The 20760-nt window shown below is 44.5% G+C and overlaps 1 protein-coding gene across 9 annotated transcripts in view; it reads left to right on the plus strand.

The window, feature by feature from the left end:
• BMPR1A (bone morphogenetic protein receptor type 1A) overlaps positions 1 to 20760 on the plus strand; it is a 348175-nt gene that overhangs the window by 148918 nt on the left and 178497 nt on the right. For all 9 annotated transcript variants that reach the window (XM_068258612.1, XM_068258616.1, XM_068258613.1 and 6 more), the window contains exons 5-6: positions 5448 to 5550; positions 13974 to 14073. In XM_068258612.1, the coding sequence (XP_068114713.1) occupies positions 5448 to 5550; positions 13974 to 14073 (203 nt within the window). The remainder of the gene's footprint in view (positions 1 to 5447; positions 5551 to 13973; positions 14074 to 20760) is intronic.

The raw sequence follows: 20760 nt of genomic DNA on the forward strand, positions 1-20760 counted from the left end.
CTATTGCGAATCCCTGTTTCCACTTGTCAGTAATGCTGAGCATTTTTCTGTGCGGGAGAAATCTGCACAGAAGAGCCCTCAGAATTCGCACCCCGCACACCGCTATGCGAATCGCCGCTAATGTATTTGATAGGGTAATTACATGCGGTTTTGGCATGCATATTTTACCGCGATTTTGTATAGAAACTAATGTTAAATCACACAGGCAGTGACATGGTTAAAATTGCATAAATACTAACCTATGCGAAATCGCATGCAAAATTGCATGCAAAATAACGGTAAAATACGCATGCGGAATCGCACCTGCAAGTGGAACCGTCCCTTACTGTATTTTAAATTCATCCACAACTTAAACACTGCTGATTAGAACATTCAGAGTCACCTGCCGGTTTGCTAAAGCTCTCTAGGATTTCAGGCAAGGATATTTGTTTAGTGACCCCCTTTTTATATGTAATGTGCTGACTTCATACCAGGCTCACACGGCAATAGCGTTATTGTTAGCCCAAATAATCATTAGGCCCAGTTTTTTTCTTCTAGCCATCCAGCAGGACACTTCTCTTCATGTATAGAAGGGAGCCCAATGATGTCTTGCTAAACTTTACATTTCCAGCCAAGATGATCAGGAATGGCTCAATTGCAACCTGCAACCTTCCCTAATCTATATTGTGCAATGTGGAGGACATGTTAAACGATGGATGGCAGGATGCTATCAATTGTTTACCTATTCTACCACTAATTCCAAGTGTGTGCCTAGGTTTATGACTCCTTTTTATGAAAAGATGTATGAACCGTCACACTGGCTTTGTATTGCTGGTGTATGCTGACACCTAGTGGCCAATACTTATTCTACCTCGAGTCATTTAGGAATGTTTGTAACACTGCTTAATTTGCATATATTCAGCAGTGATGCACTGGGAGACATCTCAAGCTCACTCCAACCTTTTAAATATCTCAAATTCTTTCTGTTTTAAGAAGGCAAACTTTTGTTTTTCTTAGCATATTAGAAAGTGTGTTTTTTAGGACCATTGTAGCCCCTTACACACTCCAATGAGTTCTGGTTCACCATGAGCTTGCTGGTTAGGCTGTACCTCTGTGTTACAAGCCCTACTCCATAGAGTTAAATTAATCCATGCCATGCACTGATGAGGATCGAACAATCCAAAATAGTCTGTATGCATGTTGGATTATTATGGCTCTGTACAAATTAACAAGCTGACACATCATTGCATTCCAGCGGTTCTGGAGGTGTCTTTAGCTTCTAAGGGTAACAATGGTTAATATGCATATATTCAGCAGTGATGCACTGGGAGACATCTCAAGCTCACTCCAACCTGAATTATTGCAAATGCTTTCTGTTTTAAGAAAGCAAAGTTTTGTTTTTCTTAACACTGCTTAAAGAGACTCCATAACAAAAATTGCATCCTGTTTTTTATCATCCTACAAGTTCCAAAAGCTATTCTAATGTGTTCTGGCTTACTGCGGCACGTTCTACTATCACCATCTCTGTAATAAATCAACTTATCTCTCTCTTGTCAGACTTGTCAGGCCTGTGTCTGGAAGGCTGCCAAGTTCTTCAGTGTTGTGGTTCTGTGATGCATCTCCCCCCTCCAGGCCCCTCTCTGCACACTGCCTGTGTATTATTTAGATTAGGGCATCTTCTCTCTTCTCTCTTATCTTTTACAAGCTGGATAAATCCTCCTCTGAGCTTGGTGGGCTTTCACATACTGAGGAATTACATACAGGCAGAGCTGTCTGCACTCTGCAGGAAGAAACAGCCTGACACTTCAGTGGAATATAGCTGCAGGGGGAAAAACACACAAATGATCTCTTGAGATTCAAAAGGAAGGGTGTATACAGCCTGCTTGTGTATGAATGTATTTTCTATGTGTGGACATACTGTACATCAACCTACTTCCTGTTTTGGTGGCCATTTTGTTTGTTTATAAACAAACTTTTAAAAACTGTTTTTAACCACTTTTAATGCGGCGAGGAGCGGCGAAATTGTGTCAGAGGGTAATAGGAGATGTCCCCTAATGCACTGGTATGTTTACTTTTGTGCGATTTTAACAATACAGATTCTCTTTAATGCTTTTTTTATGTATTTACATAGTACTTCTTTATTTGATGTATTTACATGGCACTAAGATATACAGATGTAGAGAGTTGTAAGTACCTACGGGTTTCCAATTATCTGTGTTTTGCAGCATCTTAAAACAAAACTTTAGGTGGACATCTTAATGCATAGGAGTACAGTATATGTGAAATGTTATACATTAACAAATCACCCAGTCTGCTGATAGACTAGGACAAGCCAACAGACAATCGCCCTCCTTTTCATCTGTTTTTATCAAGCTAGATAAACTCCATCATACGGTTGAGTCTAAATGGTTCGCAGTGCAGACCTGACCCTTAAGGTGCCCATACACTCATCAGATTGGCAGCAGATAGATAAGAAATGCATCTGATCTATCTGATGCGTTTTTAGAACATTTTTTACCAGGATAGAATTCCAATAGATTTCAGTTTGAAATCTATTGAAATTCGATCTGATGACATTTTTTTGCCATCAGATTTCCATTAAGGCCAATGCAAACTGATAAGCAATCTCATCAGATCGACCTAAATTTTCCACCCTGCCATTTCGATGGAAATCCATCGAAATCGATCATCAATTGATCGATTGGGCAACCGATTTGCGATCGATCGATCGGCATCGATCGGTCGGCCAGAAAATCAGCTAACTGTATGGGCCCCTTTACAGACATTTATTGTGTATCTGTACTTCTTGAGGTAATATAAAGACAAAATTGGGAGCTTTTTACTGACAACTTAGGATTTTTTTTTTCCCTTTTACAATAACTTGTGCAGTCCACAGCATCACCATAATGTACTCGCTGTGTGATTTCAGGCTTTCTTGCTCCCCTCTGCAAAGGTTAATGTGAATGTATTGCTTTGTTGACTATAGCCCCAGATTGATGCGTACGTTAAGAAGGGGCGCTGGGGAAAAAAGGGCGCGGGGTTTTAAACGATAAGCATGGATAACGGTCGAAAATATATTGTACTATATTTCGTTTATAAATGTTTTATAAAGTTATAAATCATTAAATAATGTGCATGAAATCGGCAATTGTGAAAACGTTAATCTTCCGTTTAAAAAGTGAAATGCATAATAACGTTTAAAGATTTTTTAGTAACCCTCCCTGTACCTACCCCTAACCCCTAGACCCCCGTATTGGTGCCTAAACCTAAGACCCCCCCCCCCCTGGTGGTGCCTAAACCTAAGACCCCCCCCCCCCCGGTGGTGCCTAAACCTAAGACCCCCCTGGTGGTGCCTAAACCTAATGCTGGGAATACACGGTTCGTTTTTGCCTTCGTTTAAACCTTCGATTCGTTCGGTAAACGAATCGAGTGTTGAAAATGTATGTGAAAATAGTCATAATCTCATTATAGTTTCGATTAATAGACCCCAAAAACGAACGACTAGTGATCGAACATGTTTGATATTATCTCTCTTTATCCATCTAATCGAGTCATTGGTAGGCTTGATGGCTGTTCAGATCGATTATATATTCGTTTATGCTAGTCTGTCCCTGTAAAAAGGGATTTTCGTTTCGTTTCTTTGCAGCCTTCGATCATTGGAAAAACGAAACCATCAGAATCGAAAAAAAAAACGAAACCGTGGGTGGTGATATTAACCGTATGACCGATTATTTCGGGATCGAAAAGGACAAAAGGCACAATCGAAACGAAGGTTTAAACGAAGGCAAAAACGAACCGTGTATTCCCAGCATTAGACCCTCCTTAGTGATCACTGTATTGTGTGTAGAATAATGTTTTAGAAACAGTAAGGGATAAAATATATTACAATTTACGTTACGTACTGATCGCTTTATTTTGTGAATAATAATGTTTTACAAACAGTAAGGGATAACATTTAAAATAATGTTTTATTGAAATAGGAAACGTAAATAATCACAAGCAGTTATAAAACATTAAAAATCTTCTTGCGCCGTTGGAAAACGTTATTATTCTCGGGCGCCCTTTTTTCCTGTTCGGCGCCCAGTAAACGATATTTATTATGGGAGTGAATGGCGGCGCCTGATTTGTCCACTAGCCACCTGCGCCCTTTTTTACGGTTTCCCAGATTGATGCCATTCTGGTCTGATGATACAGACTGTTTATGACAGGGGTCCCCAAATTTTTTCAGTCAATTTTTTTGGGTCAACATACTTCAGACTGCCGGGGGGCGGAACATACATAAAATGATGTTGAAAAAAATTACATTGAATCTAGGTATTGATTCCCCCCCAATCTATGCCCAGAGGAGAACTCCCAGCAGCAGCCATTCAGTCATTCTGCGCCTGAAGTACACCTTGGTGCACCAGACAGTGAAGCATACCCAGGTGACAACATGCCATCCAGTTGGATAGCAGTGTCACCTGATGCAGAATTTGATTGGAAGCCAATGAATTACTTTCTACAATATGTGGATGGGTGGTGCCAGCACTGCTATTCTATATGCGGGCCACTGATATTTAAAGGTGCAGTGGGCCACAAGTTATACATTTTGTGTTTGGGGGCCAGTGAAATAGCCTCGGGGGGGCCGCATTCGGCCCACGGGCCTTAGTTTGAGGACCACTCTTTTATGATGTAAAGCTCTCTGCAAATTATTTTTTTTGTTAAAGAGCTTGCAGTTTAAAGAGAATCTGTACTCTAAAATTCTTACAATAAAAAGCATACCATTCTATTCAATATGTTCTCCTGGGCCCCCTCTGTGCTGTTTCTGCCACTCCCTGCTACAATCCTGGCTTGCAATTGCCAGTTTTATGCAGTGTTTACAAACAAAAGACATGGCATGTGATAGGCTGAGAGGAGCTCAGTCTGTGACTCACACAGAGCCTGGAGGGGGCGTGGAGAGGGTGTGTATAGCTTCTGCCTAGAACAGCAGACAGCACATTCCTGCCTGAGCCCTACAAAGCCGTCAGAGGAAAGAAGATTATATTATATTACAGAGATAATACAGCCACTGAGCAACTAGAAAAGGCTGCAGTAATCCAGACCACATTAGAACAGGTATAGGAACTTATAGGATAGAATAAATAAGGCTGAAAATTTTGTTACAGAGTCTCTTTAAGATAGATTGCGATTAGCTATTTCATTGGTAAATTACACAGAGGTCTCTTTGTACACTGATTCAGGAGCGATTTTGCAGTGCTCCTATACTAAAGTATTGGCGCGCAAACACTACCCAAGAAAAAACAATCCTGTCGCTATGCTTGCCTACAGCTGTGCACCTATCCATTCGTAAGGTTTGAGATCCTTGTTGTCTGGCAAATATAACCAGTGGTTATGGAGTTGGAGTTTGCACTTGTGCTTAATTAGCTGTAATTTAACAGTTTCTGACTTGTGCTATTTTGTGTATGCCTATAATGTGTTCTTTGTTACAGTACAAATGGGCATTGCTTTGCGATAATTGAGGAAGATGAACATGGTGAAATTACTTTAACGTCTGGCTGTATGAAACTGGAAGGCTCTGACTTTCAGTGCAAGGTAAGCCATCATTATTTAGATAGAATGTGTAGTGTTTTTATTTTTCCTAATTATAAAAGTAACAAAATGAAAACGAGGTACTATTAGTTTATAGTGCCACCTTGTAGTCAGACATTTAGAAAGGTCTCTAGTTAATTCGATCCAGTGCTAAGGTAACTTAGGGATTCACCTGCATTTGTCCATTTGAGGGACAGTTGAAGTGGTATTGTCATCAAATGTTTTTCCTCTACATTAAACACAGTAAAATGAATATGAATCACTGAGGGCTCAAACCCACTAGCAGCCTTTTATAAGCGCTAGTGATTTGAAAAAGCTCTTGCTAATGCAATGCTATTGGGGGATTTTTATAAAATCGCATCACTCCAGTGGGATCACACCCATAGCATTACATTAGCAAGAGCTTTTCAAATCACAAAGCACTCAGAAAAGTGCTCCTAGTGATTCCAGGCCTAAGGGCCCATTCACACTTGAGCGTTTTGCCGGCGATTACGGCAAAATGCTCAAACACGAGTGCCTTTGAAAGCGGTAGTGTAATTAAACACTATGGGCCCGCTGTTGGGCGATTTGCACTAATCTACGCAAATCACCCAAAATCACGAAATGCAAATGCGTCGCCTGCACCATTTTCAGGCGATTTCCTGGCGATCGCGTTTCATTGCTATAGAAGTGCTAAACGCGATTGCGGAAAAATCGCTGCAGTGTTCAGTGATTTTTCCGCTGAAAAATCATTCATGCAAAACGCTGCCGGAAAGCATCGGCGTTTTGCGCTTTCAAGTGTGAATGGGCCCTAAGACTCCTTCGATGTCTTTTGATTGCATATTTGCAGCTCACTGAAGCGGACTGAGATTTGCACCTCACTACTGAACTGATATTATTGGGCTGCAGGACAAATTATCAGAAGTACTTCTAAAGAGGTACCGTATTTTTCGGACTATAAGACACTCCTGACCATGAGACGCACCTAAGTTTAGAGGACAAAAAAACTATTTGTGAAAAACTATTTGCCCCCTTCCTGATTTCTTATTCTTTTGCATGTTTGTCACTCTTAAATGTTTCTGCTCATCAAAAACCGTTAACTATTAGTCAAAGATAACATAATTGAACACAAAATGCAGGTTTAAATGATGGTTTTTATTATTTAGTGAGAAAAAAACTCCAAATCTACATGGCCCTGTGTGAAAAAGTGATTGCACCCCTTGTTAAAAAATAACTTAACTGTGGTTTATCACACCTGAGTTCAATTTCTGTAGTCACCCCCAGGCCTGATTACTGCCACACCTGTTTCAATCAAGAAATCACTTAAATAGGAGCTATCTGACAAAGAGAAGTAGACCAAAAGCACCTCAAAAGCTAGACGACATGCCAAGATCCAAAGAAATTCAGGAACAAATGTGAACAAAAGTAATTGAGATCTATCAGTCTGGTAAAGGTTATAAAGCTATTTCTAAAGCTTTGGGACTCCAGCAAACCACAGTGAGAGCCATTATCCACAAATGGCAAAAACATGGAACAGTGATGAACCTTCCCAGGAGTGGCCGGCCGACCAAAATTACCCCAAGAGCGCAGAGAAAACTCATCCGAGAGGCCACAAAAGACCCCAGGACAACATCTAAAAAACCGCAGGCCTCACTTGCCTCAATTAAGGTCAGTGTTCACAACTCCACCGTAAGAAAGAGACTGGGCAAAAACGGCCTGCATGGCAGATATCCAAGGCGCAAACCACTTTTAAGCAAAAAGAACATTAACCTCCTTGGCGGTAACCCCGTGTGTGACACGGGGTAAGCCGCCGGAGGGTGCCGCTCAGGCCCTGCTGGGCCGATTTACATAATTTTTTTTTTTCAAAGCTTCGTGTTTGGTCTGATCGCCGCCGCCGATGCGCCGCTGCCCGGCGCTAGGCTAGCTACATGCTAAAAAATAAAAAAAAGTGAAAAAAAACCTCCTGCGCTGCCGCGGGAGTCATACCGCCGGGGGGGGGGGGTTTAAGGCTCGTCTCAATGTTGCTAAAAAAACATCTCAATGATTGCCAAGACTTTTGGGAAAATACCTTGTGGACCGACGAGACAAAAGTTGAACTTTTTGGAAGGTGCATGTCCCGTTACATCTGGCGTAGAAGTAACACAGCATTTCAGCAAAAGAACATCATACCAACAGTAAAATATGGTGGTGGTAGTGTGATGGACTGGGGTTGTTTTGCTGCTTCAGGACCTGGAAGGCTTGCTGTGATAGATGGAACCATGAATTTTACTGTCTACCAAAAAATCCTGAAGGAAAATGTCCGGCCATCTGTTCGTCAACTCAAGCTGAAGCGATCTTGGGTGCTGCAGCAGAACAATGACCCAAAACACACCAGCAAATCCACCTCTGAATGGCTGAAGAAAAACAAAATGAAGACTTTGGAGTGGCCTAGTCAAAGTCCTGACCTGAATCCTATTGAGATGTTGTGGCATGACCTTAAAAAGGTGGTTCATGCTAGAAAACCCTCAAATAAAGCTGAATTACAACAATTCTGCAAAGATGAGTGGGCCAAAATTCCTCCAGAGCGCTGTAAAAGACTCATTGCAAGTTATCGCAAACGCTTGATTGCAGTTATTGCTGCGAAGGGTGGCCCAACCAGTTATTAGGTTCAGGGGGCAATTTCTTTTTCACACAGGACCATGTAGGTTTTGAGGTTTTTTTTCCTCACTAAATAATAAAAAAAACATCATTTAAAACTGCATTTTGTGTTCAATTATGTTATCTTTGACTAATAGTTAACGATTTTTGATGAGCAGAAACATAACATTTCAGTGTGACAAACATGAAAAGAATAAGAAATCAGGAAGGGGGCAAATAGTTTTTCACATCACTGTGTGTGTGTATCTATCTATCTATCTATCTATCTATCTATCTATCTATCTATCTATCTATATATATATATATATATATATATATATATATATATATATACAGTGGTGTGAAAAACTATTTGCCCCCTTCCTGATTTCTTATTCTTTTGCATGTTTGTCACACTTAAGTGTTTCTGCACATAAAAAAACGTTAACTATTTGTCAAAGATAACATAATTGAACACAAAATGCAGTTTTAAATGATGGTTTTTATTACCTAATAACCTAATAACTGGTTGGGCCACCCTTTGCAGCAATAACTGCAATCAAGCGTTTGCGATAACTTGCAACGAGTCTGTTACAGCGCTCTGGAGGAATTTTGGCCCACTCATCTTTGCAGAATTATTGTAATTCAGCTTTATTTGAGGGTTTTCTAGCATGAACCGCCTTTTTAAGGTCATGCCACAACATCTCAATAGGATTCGGGTCAGGACTTTGACTAGGCCACTCCAAAGACTTCATTTTGTTTTTCTTCAGCCATTCAGAGGTGGATTTGCTGGTGTGTTTTGGGTCATTGTCCTGCTGCAGCACCCAAGATCGCTTCAGCTTGAATTGACAGATGACCGGACATTCTCCTTCAGCATTTTTTGGTAGACAGTAGAATTCATGGTTCCATCTATCACAACAAGCCTTCCAGGTCCTGAAGCAGCAAAACAACCCCAGACCATCACACTACCACCACCATATTTTACTGTTGGTATGATGTTCTTTTGCTGAAATGCTGTGTTACTTCTACGCCAGATGTAACGGGGCACGCACCTTCCAAAATGTTCAATTTTTGTCTCGTCGGTCCACAAGGTATTTATTTTCCCAAAAGTCTTGGCAATCATTGAGATGTTTTTTTAGCATAATTGAGACGAGCCTTAATGTTCTTTTTGCTTAAAAGTGGTTTGCGCCTTGGATATCTGCTATGCAGGCCGTTTTGCCCAGTCTCATTCTTATGGTGGAGTCGTGAACACTGACCTTAATTGAGGCAAGTGAGGCCTGCAGTTCTTTAGATGTTGTCCTGGGGTCTTTTGTGGCCTCTCGGATGAGTTTTCTCTGCGCTCTTGGGGTAATTTTGGTCAACCGGCCACTCCTGGGAAGGTTCATCACTGTTCCATGTTTTTGCCATTTGTGGATAATGGCTCTCACTGTGGTTTGCTGGAGTCCCAAAGCTTTAGAAATGGCTTTATAACCTTTACCAGACTGATAGATCTCAATTACAGTACTTTTCTTCTCATTTGTTCCTGAATTTCTTTGGATCTTGGCATGATGTTTAGCTTTTGAGGTGCTTTTGGTCTACTTCTCTGTGTCAGATAGCTCCTATTTAAGTGATTTCTTGATTGAAACAGGTGTGGCAGTAATTAGGCCTGGAGGTGACCACATAAATTGAACTCAGGTGTGATAAACCACAGTTAAGTTATTTTTTAACAAGGGGGGCAATCACTTTTTCACACAGGGCCATGTAGATTTGGAGGTTTTTTTTCTCACTAAATAATAAAAACCATCATTTAAAACTGCATTTTGTGTTAAATTATGTTATCTTTGACTAATAGTTAACGGTTTTTGATGAGCAGAAACATTTAAGTGTGACAAACATGCAAAAGAATAAGAAATCAGGAAGGGGGCAAATAGTTTTTCACACCACTGTATATGTATACACATATATATATATATATTTATATATCTATTTTTATATAATATATATATATATTATATTTTATTTATTTATATTTATTTATATTTATTTATTCTATATAATATATACCTGGTGCATCAATTGTGAAGGGGCATCTTGTGGATTATGCCCCCTTGTGCCTCCTCTGTCCCCCTTATGTCCTCCTCCCACTTTTAGGAGAGAAAAAAGTGAGTCTTACAGTCCAAAAACCAGTAAATAGAATAAAGTTCTTTGTTTCCTCCATGTATACAGCAGATACAGAAGAGGGAAACCGAGAGCCCAATATAGTGTAGTAAGTACTGCAAAAATGGATATATGTAAAGAGTACAATATATATACTCACAAGACAGGGTTACCTCCAGGCAACCACTGTATAGGCAGGTGAGGAGATTATCCTGTCCCCACTCAGGAATAAGAAGTCGCTCTCTGTAGACAGGAAAAAAGGGTGGATAATTAATATTATGTAGAAAGAACAGAGGCGCCAGCAGGATAAAATCAGGTAATAAAATGTTTAAAAGTGCTTTGGAGGCAGCGGTGGACTTACCTCCTGCAAGCAGACACTATAAACTGTCAGTTCAAATCTAAATACATTTTATTGGCATACTCCTAGGGGGTCGCAACGCGTTTCACAGGTGTAAACCTGCTTCCTCAGGCAATATAACATAGGAGCATACAACAGTAAAGGTCCGGGTAACACCTGGCGCCTCAGTCTCGGGCGATCACGGCGGCTGTCCTCTTTAACCTGCACTGAAGAGTGGCGATCGCGGCGGCGGCTGTCCTCCATTCCCTGCACTGAAGAGGGGCGATCGCGGCGGCGACTGTCCTCTATTCCCTGCACTGAAGAGGGGTGATCGCGGCGGCGGCTGTCCTCCATTCCCTGCACTGAAGAGGGGCGATCGCGGCGGCTGTCCTCCATTCCCTGCACTGAAGAGGGGGGATCGCGGCAGCGGCTGTCCTCCATTCCCTGCACTGAAGAGGGGCGGTCGCGGCGGCGGCTGTCTTCCATTCCCTGCACTGAAGAGGGGCGATCGCGGCGGCGGCTGTCTTCCATTCCCTGCACTGAAGAGGGGCGATCGCGGCGGCGGCTGTCCTCCATTCCCTGCACTTGCGGCAGCTTGATAGAAGAGGTAACGAGTACCGATGCCTACTTCCTTGTTTACTGGCGCCTCCTCATGATGCTGCCACATGTGCGTCACACGTCATGAGGAGGCGCCAGTAAACAAGGAAGTAGGCATTGGTACTCGTTACAGCCGCTGTAGCCACAGCCGGGATTGCCCCTTCTATCAAGCTGCCGCAAGTGCAGGGAATGGAGGACAGCCACCGCCGCGATCGCTCTCTTCAGTGCAGGGAATGGAGGACACAGCTGCCAGGATCGCCCCTCTTCAGTGCAGCTGCTGCAAGCCCAGGGAGTTTGAAGGACAGCCACCAGTATGCTGAGATGCCTGGATCCCGCTGCTGTTGGAGTGGCCGGCACTAAGGAGCCCATCATCAGGATCACCACAATAGCTGGAAAGGACCTGATAGGTGAGATCATCCACTTTGTAATTGTAATGTTTAGTAAGTGTAGTTTCTGGGGAGGCAGGGGTTAGTTTAATGAGGAGGTGAGCGTGTACGGCGTGACGCCATAAAGGCGGAAGACGCTGACACGACACACCAGCAACCCACGATGCGCCGATACCGGACGTAAAAGCCGGAGGAGCCAACAAAACACCGGGACCCAGATAGTGCAACACCGCCCCTCTGATGAGGCCCACCGATAGCTAGGGCGAAACGGCTGTAAGGGCAGTCACCCTGGAGAATCCCTGAGCATCAGTGCTTCCATCCAGATCCACATCTGCCACCATAGGGGTCACGCAAGTATAGCCTGCACTGCATAAGTCTACGCTCCCTGCATGTCATGTGCTTTGCAATCTGCTTTGCTTATGCTGATGCTGAATAATGGGCATGTTTCGAAGTGTATGGTCTGAAGATCAGAGTGTATTGTCACAAGGTGCTTGATGCATAGCAGTGACTTTGAAGCCTATTATGTGAATAAAGTGGTGACAGGTTTTTATCCTGAAGTGCTTGCCAAGTTTGTCTCTTCTTTTTTTGAGTTAGTTTAATGTAGTGTAGTGTAAATGGTGGGGCAGCAGGGGTGGGGTAGTATAGTAACTGGTGGGGGCATCAGGGACTAGTGTGGTGTAGAGCAAGGTTACTGGTGGGGCAGTGGGGGTGGGTTAGTGTAGTATGTAGTGTAGCAAATGGTGGGGCATCAAGGATTAGTGTAGGGTACTTGGTCTAGCTGTCGGGGACAGCAGGGGTTAGTGTAGCTGGGCACTGAAGCTTAGACAGGGACGGCTTGGGGGAAGGTGGTCTACAAGACACCCCAGCACTATAGATTCACCAGGTTTAGTATAATTTTTTTTCCTGGTTTTTGTCCTCTAAACCTAGGTGCGTCTTATAGTCCGGAAAATACGGTAAGCATCAGGAATCAAATCTCAGCTGTTGTGAAACATTCCTTCTTTCACCTAAGGAATATTGCAAGGATTAAATACCTTATACCTCCAACGGATCTTCCAACCCTAGTTCATGCCTTTATCATATCACAGCTGAACTACTGCAATGTTCTCTATACAGGCCTTTCAAACAAAGACCTGCATCGCCTGCAATTAGTACAGAATGCTGCCGCAAAGCTGTTAACTGGCCAACCCCACCATTGCCACATAACACAAACCGTCTTTGCTCACTCCACTGGCTGCCGATAAACTTTAATCTGGGATTTATGAACACTGACTGTTTCCTCTTTAACACAGTCCACCCTGTAACCGTGTCTTGATCTGAGACATAACTATGCGCTTTGAGTCTTATGGGAGAAAAGTGCTTTAAAAATATTATTATTGTTGTATCTTTACTGCTGACAGGTGAAGTCTGGAAGGAGATGCTGCTTCTTTGGTAGTTGGAAACAGCTGTTATTTCCCATAATGCAACAAGGCTCACACAGTGTGATGTCAAAAAACTAGGAGGGGTTTCACCACAATATCAGCCATGCAGAGCCCACTGATGATCCGTTTGAGAAAAGATAAAGATTTCTTGTGGGAAAAGCGGCATCGCATACTGATTGGGATGAAGTTCAATCCTTGGTTACAGTTGCTCTTTAACTGCACTTTGTATGACAGTAGTTGCATGTAAGCTCTTGACAGTTGGTCAGAACTACATGCATTACAAAGAGCTGCCCACCAACCCCAGAAGGTTCAACAGAGCAGTGGACAAACTGTTCTTACATTGATGCTCAGCTGACCATGTGAACCAAGCCTTGCATTATAATGTGGTAACAAAACAAAGCTCACTGTTTTAAATAGAGAAACAGAGAGGTAGGAGAGGGTGGTAACATATGTTACCTTTGCTTGACACATTTTTAAGCATTCTTCCCAGAGTTCTAATGCCTCAGATCAGGGGTTACATTTCTAGGTCTGTGTAGGCTCGCAGTTGCAGAGCTTGTTTTATAGCTTTGTAGAAGCTCCTTTATTAGCTGATGTCAAATAAATCACTTGTAGAATGCTTGCTCAGGAGCCTAGAGGCAGCTTCTTTCTGCTCTGCTTCTGCAACTGTGCCCCTGAATTGTGAAAATGATGCAATCCAGAAACCAAGAGTAGCCTCACCATGGGTCATGTGATCGGAATATCAAGACAGGACCTGCAGAAAGCTTATTTCACAAAGATTACTAAGCATTTAGATGGTGTTTTCATATCTGTTCCTTCAATGGATTTAGCTGTGTTTTTAAAGCATTTTACTCAGATTTTATCCAAAACAAACCTAACATTGTTATGTCTTGTTGCTGTAAACCGAAAGGTTGTTGCCATTTGGGAATGCTTAAAAAATGTTTTTTATTTTTTATAAAGGATTCTCCTAAAGCTCAAGTACGAAGGACAATTGAATGCTGCCGTACTAACTTTTGCAATAAGGATTTACAGCCCACCTTACCTCCATATGAAACACAAGGTAAAACACTGATAACAAGCATGAGTGAATATTTTCAAACACGTTCGTTGTTTATTGAAGTGTACTTTACAGAATAAAGAAAGAATGCCTCCGACCGCTTGTCCAACAACACAGGGTGCTTGCCAAGTATCCTCTATTCCAAGGCTTTTCAACCTGTGGTACGCGTACCACCGGTGGTACTTTGCTGTTGGCCAGGTGGTACACACCAGTTTCCTCAGATCAGTGGGCAAATGGTGCACAGTAATGGTGCAGATACAGAAAGTGACATCACTGCTCACTTCCTGTATTTGAAGTATACACACCGTCACCATGCACCGTTTGACTGTCACTTCTCTGCTGCTGGCTTACCAATGATCTGAGGTGTGAACTATTCCGCAGGGCAGCACAGCTTGCTGTGAGTGAGCAAGGGAAGCCGAACTTTATGGTGAGTTACTGCCTAGCTCTCAGCTCTCTGAAGGTGGGACTAGGCTACTTATAATTATGCGCAGGGGGGGGGGGGGGGGGGAGCACTGTACTGTAATAACATTGCAGGAGATTTGGGCGCAGCCGGCGCCATCATAGGCCGAAATAGGAATTACGGCTATAACGGCGCACAGTCAGTAACTTTGGCGCCATCAGAAGACAGTGTTGAAGTTGCTTTTAAAACACTGAAATTCGGCTTTCAGCAATAGCCATATACCAGCTGTATACTGCACCCAATCTCCTGCCGGGCAGTTGATATGTATGCGGGGGAGGGGAAAGAGAATTGGCAATCTATCTACAGATTGCCAATACTGACAATATGTAGGCTTGCAATCTAATGGTAGTAGTTTTCCCCACCAATGCCTCCTACTTTTACCCTCCCATATGCCCTCTTCTTTTCTTAAAGTGTACCTGTAAGAAAAAAGTGCCCCGAGGGGTACTTACCTCAGGGAAGGGGAGGCCTTTCTATCCTAAAGAGGTTTCCCCCTTCCTCCACAGTAGAAAGGATTCAGCTCTGGGAGCCCCAAAGTTCTCCTTGTCGGTGTGTGCGCATGCGCAGTAGTATTTGTTTTCCTTGACTGCAGTGCTTGAGTTTAGGTCTTCTTTAACCACTTGAGGACCACAGTCTTTCTACCCCTTAACCCTCCTGGCAGTAGGGCTCGCTACATGATAGCCGCTGCTCAGCGGCATCCCCCGCCCGCTTCGATCGCCTTCAGCGATCTCCGATCAGGAAATCAAAGAACGGGATTTCCTAGAGGGCTTCCCCCGTCGCCATGGCGACGGGGCGGGATGACGTTGTGACGTCATTGGGAGTCCCGGCCCACCCCTCAGCGCTGCCTGGCACTGATTGGCCAGGCAGCGCACCGGGTCGGGGGGGGGGGGGGGGGCGGCACGGCGCGACGGATGGCGGCGATCAGTATGCTGACGCAGCTAGCAAAGTGCTAGCTGCGTCCAGCAAAAAAAAAAATTACGCGAATCGGTCCAGCAGGACCTGAGAAAACCTCCTGCGCATCTTACACCGCCACGAAGGTTAAGGACCAGAGCCTTTTTTTCCATTCAGACCACTGCAGCTTTCACGGTTTATTGCTCGGTCATACAACCTACCATCTAAATGAATTTTCCCTCCTTTTCTTGTCACTAATACAGCTTTCTTTTGGTGCTATTTGATTGCTGCTGTGATTTTTAATTTTTAATATATTCATCAAAAAAACCATGAATTTTGTCAAAAAAAATATTTTTTAAACTTTCTGTGCTGACATTTTTCAAATAAAGTAAAATTTCTATATACGTTTTTGTCTAAATTTATTCTGCTACATGTCTTTGATAAAAAAAAAATCCAATAAGTGTATATTTATTGGTTTGGGTAAAAGTTATAGCGTTTACAAACTATGGTGCCAAAAGTGAATTTTCCCATTTTGAAGCATCTCTGACTTTTCTGAACACCTGTCAGGTTTCATGAGGTGCTAAAATTCCAGGATGGTATAAATACCCCCCAAATGACCCCATTTTGGAAAGAAGACATCCCAAAGTATTCACTGAGAGGCATGGTGAGTTCATAGAAGATTTTATTTTTTGTCACAAGTTAGCGGAAAATGACACTTTGAAACAAAAATAAAACAAAAGTTTTCATTTCTGCTAACTTGTGACAAAAAAAAAAAAAAAAAATCTGCCACGGACTCACCATAGCCCTCTCTGAATACCTTGGGGTGTCTACTTTCCAAAATGGGGTCATTTGTGGGGTGTGTTCACTGTCCTGGCATTTTGGGGGGTGCTAAATTGTAAGCACCCCTGTAAAGCCTAAAGGTGCTCATAGGGCGTTGGGCCCCTTAGCGCACCTAGGCTGGAAAAAGGGGTCACACGTGTGCTTTCGCTGTACTCTATAGGAAAAGTAGTATAATGTGTTTTGGTGTGTATTTTTACACATACCCTTGCTGGGTGGGAGAAATATCTCTAAATGAGATTTTTCAGATTTTTTTTTTTTTTTACACACAATTGTCCATTTACAGAGAGATTTCTCCCACCCAGCATGGACATGTGTAAAAATACACCCCAAAATACGTTATACTACTTCTCCTGAGTACGGCGATACCACGTGTAACACTTTTTTGTAGCCTAATTGTGCTAAGGGGCCCAATGTCCTATGAGTGCCTTAAGGATTTCACAGGTCATTTTGAGGCATTTGGTTTCTAGACTACTCCTCACGCTTTAGGGCCCCTAAAATGCCAGGGCAGTATAGGAACCCCACAAATTACCCCATTTTAGAAAGAAGACACCCCAAGGTATTCTGTTAGGAGTATGGTGAGCTTATAGAAGATTTTATTTTTTGTCACAAGTTAGCGGAAAATGACACTTTGTGAAAAAAAACAATAAAAATCTATTTCCGCTAAGTGTCATTTTCCGCTAACTATACTCACCACTTGCCACAAAACTGCATCTTACAGGCACGAGACACTTTACCCCCAAGTGAGTCTGTAAGACTCCAGCAGCAGGCTGCAAAATCAGTATTTAGCAACACCAACAACCAATTAATGTGACATACCTATCTTGGGACACCACTACTCACAGGAGGAAACCCATCCCTATTCTATCAAGCAATAGCACCAAGCTATTTTATCAAGCTATTTTATTTTGTTTTTATGGACTTTTTGCGGGATATTATCCCTGATTAACACTAGCTTTTTACTAATTAACCACCCTGGCGTTCTGATTAAATCGCCAGGGTGGCTGCGGGAGGGTTTTTTTTAAATAAAAAAAAAACTATTTCATGCAGCCAACTGAAAGTTGGCTGCATGAAAGCCCACTAGAGGGCGCTCCGGAGGCGATCTTCCGATCGCCTCCGGCGCCCAGAATAAACAAGGAAGGCCGCAATGAGCGGCCTTCCTTGTTTTGCTTATATCGTCGCCATAGCGACGAGCGGAGTGACGTCATCGACGTCAGCCGACGTCGTGACGTCAGCCGCCTCCGATCCAGCCCTTAGCGCTGGCCGGAACTTTTTGTTCCGGCTACGCTGGGCTCAGGCGGCTGGGGGGACCCTCTTTCGCCGCTGCTCGCGGCGAATCGCCGCAGAGCGGCGGCGATCAGGCAGCACACGCGGCTGGCAAAGTGCCGGCTGCGTGTGCTGCTTTTTATTTCATTAAAATCGGCCCAGCAGGGCCTGAGCGGCAGCCGCTGGCGGTGTTGGACGAGCTGAGCTCGTCCAGACCGCTCAGCTGGTTAAAGATATCAGTACCAATTCAGCGCAGTCTGTTAATTGTACATTTCAGTATAGGAACCCCACAAGTGACCCCATTTTAGAAAGAAGACACCCCAAGGTATTCCGTTAGGAGTATGGTGAGCTCATAGAAGATTTTTTTTTGTCACAAGTTAGCGGAAATTGATTTTTAGTATTTTTTTTTTCACAAAGTGTCATTTTCTACTAACTTGTGACAAAAATAAAATATTCTATGAACTCATCATACAACTAAAGGAATATCTTGGGGTGTCTTCTTTCTAAAATGGGGTCACTTGGTGGGGTTCCTATACTGCCCTGGCATTTTAGGGGCCCAAAACCGTGAGGAGTAGTCTGGAAACCAAATGCTTCAAAATGCCTGTTCAGGGGTATAAGCTTCTGCAAATTTTGATGACAGGTGGTCTATGAGGGGCCGAATTTTGTGAAACCGGTCATAAGCAGGGTGACCTCTTAGATGACAGGTTGTATTGGCACTGAAGTGCAGGAAGCGCAGGATGTTCTCAAATCGTGACCTGGACATGGCAGCAGAGAACATGGGCATGTGATGTATTGGGTGCGTAGACCAATAAGACCGCAATACATTCTTTTTGGCTAGACCCATGTTAAGGAGAAGACCCCAAAAAATGTTACGTTCGGAAACTTGGAGTGATTTCCACCGAAAAGGCTGGGCATGGTAGCTTCTTGGATTGGCGGTTGCGTTTTGTGTAGCATAACGGTTGGTCTCAGTGACAATTTAGTGAGTGATTACAGGAAAGAATAGATGTATACAATACACAGTGGGGGGGGGTGTCTGGGGAGGATCTGGGGGGTGATCAGGAACCCCCAGGGGGCAGTTAGGACCTAACCTAAAAAAAATAGCGTTGACAGATAGTGACAGGGAGTGATTGGTGATTGGGTGCAAACAGGGGTCTGGGGGGTGGGCAGGGGGGGGGGGGGGGGGTCTGAGGAGTCCTGTGGGCGATCAGAGGGCATGGGGGGGGGGGGGGCAGATCAGTGTGATTGGGTGCGCACAGGGAGGGCTGCAGCCTGCCCTGGTGGTCCCTCGATCACTGGGACCACCAGGGCAGGCGGCAGCCTGTATAATATGCTTTGTATACAATACAAAACATATTACACGTTTGTATTGCTGCAGATCGGGGGTTAACAACCCGCTGGCGCTTCCGAATGGCCGGCGGGTTGACGTCGCGGGTGGGACAGAGCAGAACGAGTCGCTGCCAATTGGCGTATTGCGGTCATTCTGCGGGCCACTTTGCTGCCGCCCATCGGCTGTGGCCGGTCGGCAAGTGGTTAAAGAGTTTCTGTGGGATTCTAAAACTCAATCAAACAAGCTGACACTTATCTGGGGCTTCTATCTGCCCCCTGCAGCTGTAATGTCCCGTGCCGTCATCCTCTGATGCTCTATTTCCCGCCGCCGGTCCCAGTTTAATATTTGTCTAAACAGACGAATAACGTTAGCTCCTGCTCGCGTCATCGGGAGCTTACTGCATAGCCGCAGTGTAATAACTCGTGTGATTACACTGGGACCGGCGGTGGGGAACGGAGCATCAGAAGAGGACGGCGTGGGACATTACCGCTGCAGGGGGCCGATAGAAGTCCAGGTAAGTGTCAGCTTGTTTGATTCTTAGGCTGCAAAAGAACTCCTTTTAAGTGAGAAGAATACGGTGGCTGCTATATTAATTTCCTTCTAACCACTTGAGGACCGCCTACAGCCGATGGGCGGCGGAAATGGCTGGGCCTAAACAACCGCAATACGCCCATCGGCGGCGGGTCCTCTTGTGGCTGCTGGCCGGGGGTCACGCGCTGTTATGCGCGCGCATCCTCCGGCAATAGGCTCCGCCCACCCGCGTCGTCAACCCGCCGGCCAATCGGAAGCGCCAGCGGGTTGTTAACCCGGCGATCGCCGCATAGGAAGCGTATAATACGCTTTGTAATGTATACAAAGCGTATTATACAGGCTGCCACCTGCCCTGGTGGTCCGAGGGACCACCAGGGCAGGCTGCAGCCACCCTAGTCTGCACCAAACACACTGATCCTGCCCCCTCTTCCCTCTGATCGCCCACAGCACCCCTCAGACCCCCCCCACCCACCCCTCAGACCCCACCCCCCACCCCTCAGACCCCTGTTTACACCCAATCACTCCCCTAATCACCCATCAATCACTCCGTCACTATCTGTCAACGCTATTTTTTTTATGCCCTAAACTGCCCCCTGGGGACTCCTGATCACCCCCCCCCACCCACCCCTTAGATTTTTCCCAGACACCCCCCACCCCACGTGTACTGTATGCATCTATCCCACCTGTATTAACCCACTGATCACCTGTCAATCACCCCCCGCCACTGCCACCCATCAATCAGCCCCTAACCTGCCCCTTGCGGGCAATCTGATCACCCACCCACACCGTCAGATCACCTCCCAAGTGCATTGTTTACATCTGTTCTCTCCTCTAAACACCCACTAATTACCCATCAATCACCCATCAATCACACCCTATCACCACCTGTCACTGTTAACCATCAGATTAGACCCTAATCTGCCCCTTGCGGGCACCTAATCACCCGCCCACACCCTCAGAACGCCCTCAGACCCCAGCCCTGATCACCTCCCCAGTGCATTGCTTGCATCTATTCTCCCCTCTAATCACAACTTGAGACACCCATCAATCACCTCCTGTCACCACCTGTCACCCCCTAGCACACCTACCCATCAGATCAGGCCCTAATTTGCCCCATGTGGGCTCCTGATCACTCGGCCAAACCTTCAGACCCCCTTCCGATCACAGTGCATTGATTGCATCTATTTTCCCCTCTAACCACCCCCTGAGACACCCATCAATCACCTCCTGTCACCCCCCCCCCCCCCCCAGCACTCCTATCCATCAGATCAGGCCCAATACAACCTGCCATCTAAGAGGCCACCCTGCTAATGACCGGTTCCACAAAATTCGCCCCCTCATAGACCACCTGTCATCAAAATTTGCAGATGCTTATACCCCT

The sequence above is a fragment of the Hyperolius riggenbachi genome, chromosome 10 (genome assembly GCF_040937935.1).
Source record: "Hyperolius riggenbachi isolate aHypRig1 chromosome 10, aHypRig1.pri, whole genome shotgun sequence".
Lineage (NCBI taxonomy): Eukaryota > Metazoa > Chordata > Amphibia > Anura > Hyperoliidae > Hyperolius > Hyperolius riggenbachi.